At 44.0% G+C, this 6,137-nt stretch overlaps 1 protein-coding gene across 2 annotated transcripts; it reads left to right on the forward strand.

The window, feature by feature from the left end:
- Positions 1-894: 894 nt before the first annotated feature.
- gpr160 (G protein-coupled receptor 160) lies at positions 895-5,865 on the forward strand. 2 transcript variants are annotated; one of them, XM_029250629.1, is made up of 2 exons: positions 895-1,198; positions 4,437-5,865. In XM_029250629.1, the coding sequence occupies exon 2, from the start codon at positions 4,514-4,516 to the stop codon at positions 5,483-5,485; it is 972 nt and encodes a 323-aa protein (XP_029106462.1). In that variant the 5' UTR covers positions 895-1,198; positions 4,437-4,513; the 3' UTR covers positions 5,486-5,865. The 2 variants fall into 2 exon arrangements, with proteins under 2 accessions (XP_029106462.1, XP_018608748.2); XM_018753232.2 differs by lacking the exon at positions 895-1,198 and adding an exon at positions 2,356-2,653.
- The last annotated feature ends 272 nt before the right edge of the window (positions 5,866-6,137 follow it).

A 6,137-nucleotide genomic window follows, 5' to 3' on the forward strand; every position in this document is an offset into this window, starting at 1 on the left:
AGATAAGAAGTGTGTCCAGTGAACTGAGTGGGGTTTGCCAATGAAGGATTGAGGAAGTAAATAAATATGCAAATTACACATGCAGTGACACATTTTCTATTTAAATAACAAATAATTTGGCTGTGAATCATTTTTACAGCTTATATAAAACATACCACAGCTACTATGAATTATTTTTTAACCCTAGAGGGGAAAGTGCAGCAACATGAAAGAACGTGAGCAGAGGAGAAAAAGACTGAATGAACATGGAAACTAGACAAAGACTTGAGATACTAAAATCCCGCATGAACGAAAAAATAGATATAGGAATATTTAGAGGGAAAATAAGGATACCAAAGAGGAAGTTCGGAGGTCAGAGGTTGGTAAAAGGTCACCACCCAGAGCGTGTGAGGCCAGGACTATACCTTTAACAGTTTGCACCTACTTATGTTAAAGAGAGCATCATGACTTTCGTAGTTTTCAACAGAGACCACAAAAATAGTTATTCCAAGAGGTAAGGACTGCAGCACTTTTTCCCAATCAATGTATTTAACCGAGAGTAACAGAAAATGACCTAATATCTATGGAACCTGAAGGGTAAAGGGAACACCTCTTTCATTGCCTCCATCCCCCTTAATATTTATCTGGAAATTGCTGTAAATTCGGCATCTGGGAACATCAGCATCCATGATCATCACAACCCCTGGCTGTGGTGGCCTTAGGGTGAGTTTACCATGAATTTAGTAATTGCTTAGACAGCCTTAACATAGCTTTTAACTGGTTTTAATCGGGGGGGGTGCGGTAGCTCATTGGGTTGGACCGGATCCTGCACTACAAGATAACGTGACGGTGGCTAAACACATTTTGCCCAACGAAGAATATTTCACTAATACTTTTAATGGAGAGAAAAGAAAACTTAGGCGCACTAAACATGAGCGTAGCCTGCTGCATGATACAAACCGTTTTATTTTGCACATTCCTAAATCTGGCTAAGAAGCATAGAAATATTATTTGCAAATTCTCTTCAGTAGCATATTTGATGCGTAAAGAGGCTACGCGGGCTGAAATTTAAAGAAGCGCACAGAGATGGATGTGGGCTCGGACCCGGACCCGTGACCAGGTGCCCTGTTGTTAAGCGCGTGCGGATCACCTGGGCAGCGTTTCGCTTCTCTCTCAGTTTACGGAGGGCGCGGATGGAGTTCAAGTCGGAGTGCAGCAGGTAGGTTATACGTGGGCTTTCCCCCACTCGTACATATTGCTCGGTCGAGGGAAATCAAATGTTTCTCTGTTCGTTGTATTTCTATTTGTAAATAATTAGCTTGATCCGGCAGTAACATATGATGTTACGGAAATGTGCATCGTGTGGCTGTTCAGTCAGTCCTCTCTATGCTGCATAAAACAGTTGTGTTAAATGTGGAAAAAAAAAAGTAAGTAGAAACTGTTTAGAAGTTTTATTTCGCCTCTTTTAACATTTTTCTCTTCCACTAATTTGTTCGCATTTTGGGCGCGCAGTTGCACCATTAAATTATAACCTTAGTTTTTCTCTTACCTTATTTACACATAGACCAGCAGTGTAAAAGTTCCCAAGTTCCCCACCATGCAAAACTTTAACTATAATGCAATATAAAAGTCTCAATTATAACATATGCTCTATATAGTTTCTTTAAATATTCCAAAGAGAAGGAACAGGATTTCAAAACGTGTAAGCCGGAACGTTGTCCTCCTCGCCTCGTATTTCTTCCAGATATTTTAAAAAAAAAAAATTCATACACCACAACGCTAAAGGACAGTTCAAACCCCCCACGGGAAGCTGACTTTCCAAGTGCACTTGAAGTTGGACACGGAGCGTTTTGTTGAAAATGTTTTAACGCGCAAAAAAAAAAAAAAAAAAAATGCCGTAAGATGTTGACCGTAGCAGCAGCACGCAAGGTGGGACTGTCGTGTGTAAACATAAAGCCATTGCTGAAATCTGTTTGCCTGAACATTTGAATGGTTGAGACTGAGGACCACGAGTGCCCTCCCTTATTCATTAATTCCTGTCTGTCGCAAATAAACGCTGGATAAATTAAATGGTGCGCGGAAAGTGATCAACGTAATTCCGATGACTTGTCAGAGGTTAAAAAAAAAATTGCAATCCAATTCATTTGGAAATCCAGATTCAGGAAAAAAAAAAAAAAAAAAAGCATTTTAAAGCGTAAACGTTCGTTTAGATTCGACACTGTCCTAAGGAACAAAATTAGTGACATGCAAATTCAAAGTTAAAACGTAAAATCTTTTTCTAAAACTCATTTCCAGGATCTAATGGCTTTTTTTTTTTCCCCCTTTTCCTTTTCCTTCGTGTCTAAATGAAAAATGCACAACCAAAGCAGCGTTTCAGTGTTCGTCTTAGAAACAAGTACTTCGTGACTGTCAGTATTCATCGAGCACGTGTGTGATGCACGCGCTCGCAGGAACGGCTCCTCGCGTCGGGGCGATGATGAGTAGGATCCCATCGCGGGTTCTCCCTTTATTATTAACAAAAGCCAAGGAGGGAGCGAGACGGAGAGCAGCAGTCGGGGACAGGCGTGGCTCAGGTGATTAGCGTTCAGGGTTTCGCAAGAGGAAGCAAAGGTCGGGAGATAAGGAACTGCGAAAGGGCAGCAAACGATACGCGCACGGGAGTAGCGGTCGCTCGGTGAGGTTTTAGGCGCGCAATCCGGGTCCTTTTATCACGTTCCGCCTCGAGGAGAGGCAGGTGCGGGCGACGTGCGCGTGACACGGCACAGTAATTGTGTTATTGCCCCCATTTAGTCCGTGTCAGCGATTGGCCTGCTGCTCGCACAGCTGAGTCTTTTTTCCAGGATAGGCTCAGGGCCACTGTGACCCTAACCGGGACAAACTGTTAGAGAAAGTGAGTGTGTGAGAAGGACTATACCTGTAATTTGAATGAGTGCTTAGAAAATTCTGGCTAAACTCTATATTTGCTTTTAAAAAAAAAAAAAAAAAAAAGAAAACCAACATGATGGCATTTTATGTTAAGACTGAGAGCTTTAAATAAAACATTTACATTTATTCATTTAGCAGACACTTTTATCCAAAGCAACTTCCGGTGAACTCTATGTAGTGTTATCAGCCCACACACACCTTATTCACCAAGGTAACTTACACTGCTAGACACACTACTTACACTGGGTCACTCATCCATACATCAGTGAAACACTCTTTGTCACTCACACATTATGGGGGACCCTGAACAGCATGTCTTTGGACTGTGGGAGGAAACCCACACAGACATGGGGGGAACATGCAAACTCCACACAGACTGAGCGGGGATCGAACCCGCGTTCTCTCGCAGCACCCAGGCGCTGTGAGACAGCAGCGCTACTCACCATGCCTCCATACAAAACACAAAACTCTTCCAAAAATAAAATGTTTACCGAGCCTTTATATCCACTGGGATGTAAAATGGGGGTGGGAGGGCATCAGTGATTTAGCACACACTTGCAGAGAGCATCATGCAGTGCAGGATCAGGCCTGTCGCATAGCTTACATATAAGATGGAACACGTGTTGGCGAAGGCATGTGCGCGGCCTGTTCGGTCAAGCCAGATGCCGAGAGGCCCGCAGGCGCCGGTAGCCCTCAGCTTCGCCCGCCTTGGCCTTGCAACAGCTCGCACGTCCAGCGCCACCCCTCGAGAGCAATCCGGCAACAACGTAACGTTCGTTACTTCCAGCGTGAACGCTAAAAATGTTATACTTTAGCGTCAGCTCACGCCTTCACGACCGAGTGAATTACCATTACCTGTGAAATAATTCTCTCATTTTTATCTTTAACGTGTAACGATGTCCTCTCCTTCCTACTTTCCTTCATTTCGAAACGATGGCTTCGCTTTCATGGGCGCGATGCCATTTACATGCGTTTAAGTCTGACCCTGCGTAACGGAATTGAAAATGTTAGTTTCGAATCATTACAAAATTATGACTTATCGTGATAAGTTAAATGCGTAACTATTTTTCGATTGTGCAGCAATGTCCATCGTAACAGGAAAAGACCAAGTGCGTATAGATATACTGTATGACACAACATTCGGGCAATTTAGTAACTCTGCAGTTTGCGCTTTTCGTTAGTCTTTCGTACCATAGAGATTATTTCTCAAATGCAGAACCTGTGTGTCTTTTTTTTTTCTTTTTTTTTTTCTTGCTGGAAAACACTGCTGTCGGTGTTATGTTTGAACACATTACATACATTTTTCGGGGGGGGGGGAGGGACCCTGTCTGAGTCCACTTTGTTTCCCAGAGACAACACCCGAGACCTGTCACGCAACACCGTAAATAAAAATGATGAAAACTAGGGCTCACGAAGGGGAGTGCCTACTTTCTGAAGGCGCTCTCCATTTACCAGTTAAGTGGTTTATTTGTTTACGACCTGCTGCTGAGCCAGTTAATCACTGACATCCCTTACCCAATCTTGCTCTGTAGGTGTGCGTCAGTGTTTCGCCACGTGGTCAACTTGTGCAACGGCAGGTGGCGTTGAAGTCTGGCCTCCAAATGGTATCATGCGCGTCCCACTTTCTTCTCTGCTTCTGGTTTTGATTGGGAAGTGCTCGCTGAACTGGACCGTCGTAGTGATACAGAGGCGCCACATGGGGAGCAGCCTCCTGGGTTTCCTGTGCATCTCCTTAGCACTTGTGGACTCATTCCTAGCCTTCATCCTTTCAACCATCTATTTCCTGCAAGACGTGCATGTTTTCGGCCTGCGTATCACCACCCATCACATCTGCTTGCTGGTCCAGATAGCCTGCTTCACCTACAGCCTCCTGCACTGGCCAGTCTTTGTCCTGATAGGGTTGGACCACGGCTGGAACCTAGCCCTCCATCCGGTTCCGTTGCGCTGGTACCGCAAGCTCGGCTACACTCTGAGCGTCATCCTCATTTGGGCTGCAGCCGTCCTCTATGTCTTCTTAGCCTCCGATTTGTACCCAGAGGTCGGAGAGGAGTTTTATCTCCTGATAGAGCAATGCTGGGTGTTCAGCAGCCCCCAAAGCACCCAGGTCTTCATGGTGTCACTGCTGGCTCTGGCATGTGCTGTCCTGCACAGCTCCCTAGTGTTCCTGGCCCGCACTGCTAAGGGGGGGGAACCACCCGCTGTGGGCCTTTCAGTGCATGCGGGACCCCTCTCCGTGGCTCCAAAGGCCCACCCGTCCAGCAGATTCATGCTCCACACGACACTGAGCTTCCTCAGCACTTGGGTGCCCTTTGTGGTCCTACAGACAATCTTGCTATTGTTTCAGGTGGACACTCCTGCATACGTGGACCTGAACGTCCCATGGCTTTGCTTTCTGAACAGCTTCGCAATTGGTGCGGTTTTGTGGCGTCGTTCTCAGCTACCTGGATTTGAGAAGGACTCCACGTTTACTGATGGGTTTTGCCAGTGGGATTTCAGTTCTGAATTCGCAGATGTTGATAACTGTAACACAGAGCAGCTGAATTGTGACATCTTGGTTTACAAAGGAGAAGTACTTTTATAGTAATGTGGAAATATGCAGCACTTAAACTGTGAAACATTAAGAACTGATTTAATTTTCTTTTTCTCTGCACACTATAGCAGACATTCTTCATATATGCAAGCCATTCATCGATGAACTCCTCACAACGAGAGAGGCTATGACCTGAAAGTACCAACGTGCAAATGTTTTTGATATGTAGGTGTACCATGCTACAGCACATCTTTATATGTATAAACCTATAAAAAGCTTCAGCTGTGTGCATTTGTTGGTGTGGGAGAAGGGTAGGGATGTTTTCCTCGTCCATTTTGAAAAATGTTTCTTAGCAACGTCTGTTTAATCAAAACAGTGTCATGGCACATATAGTGATGATAAACACATTTATTCAAACATTTTTTTGAAATTCTAAGGGCTGTTTTGGTGCTTGTTACAGGACTTCATGTACCTTGAGATACTAGAAAATTTGAGGAATTCAAAGTATTTTTTGTTTCTCAAATATTGTAAATAAGCACTGTTTAATCTGTTACTGATTCCACGAATGGGTGAAATTTAAGGTGTATTCTTGCCAAAATGACTAATTGCTTTAAATATATTTGTAATTTAGATTTTTGTGGGTATTAAAGTACGCCCTTAGCAAGATTTACAACTCTAATGTACCTAAATCAAAGTCCCAACA

The sequence above is a fragment of the Scleropages formosus genome, chromosome 3 (assembly GCF_900964775.1).
Source record: "Scleropages formosus chromosome 3, fSclFor1.1, whole genome shotgun sequence".
NCBI lineage: Eukaryota > Metazoa > Chordata > Actinopteri > Osteoglossiformes > Osteoglossidae > Scleropages > Scleropages formosus.

Coding starts and splice junctions, on each gene's coding strand:
- gpr160 (XM_029250629.1), top strand. CDS start 4,514: ATGCGCGTCCCACTTTCTTCTCTGCTTCTGGTTTTGATTGGGAAGTGC.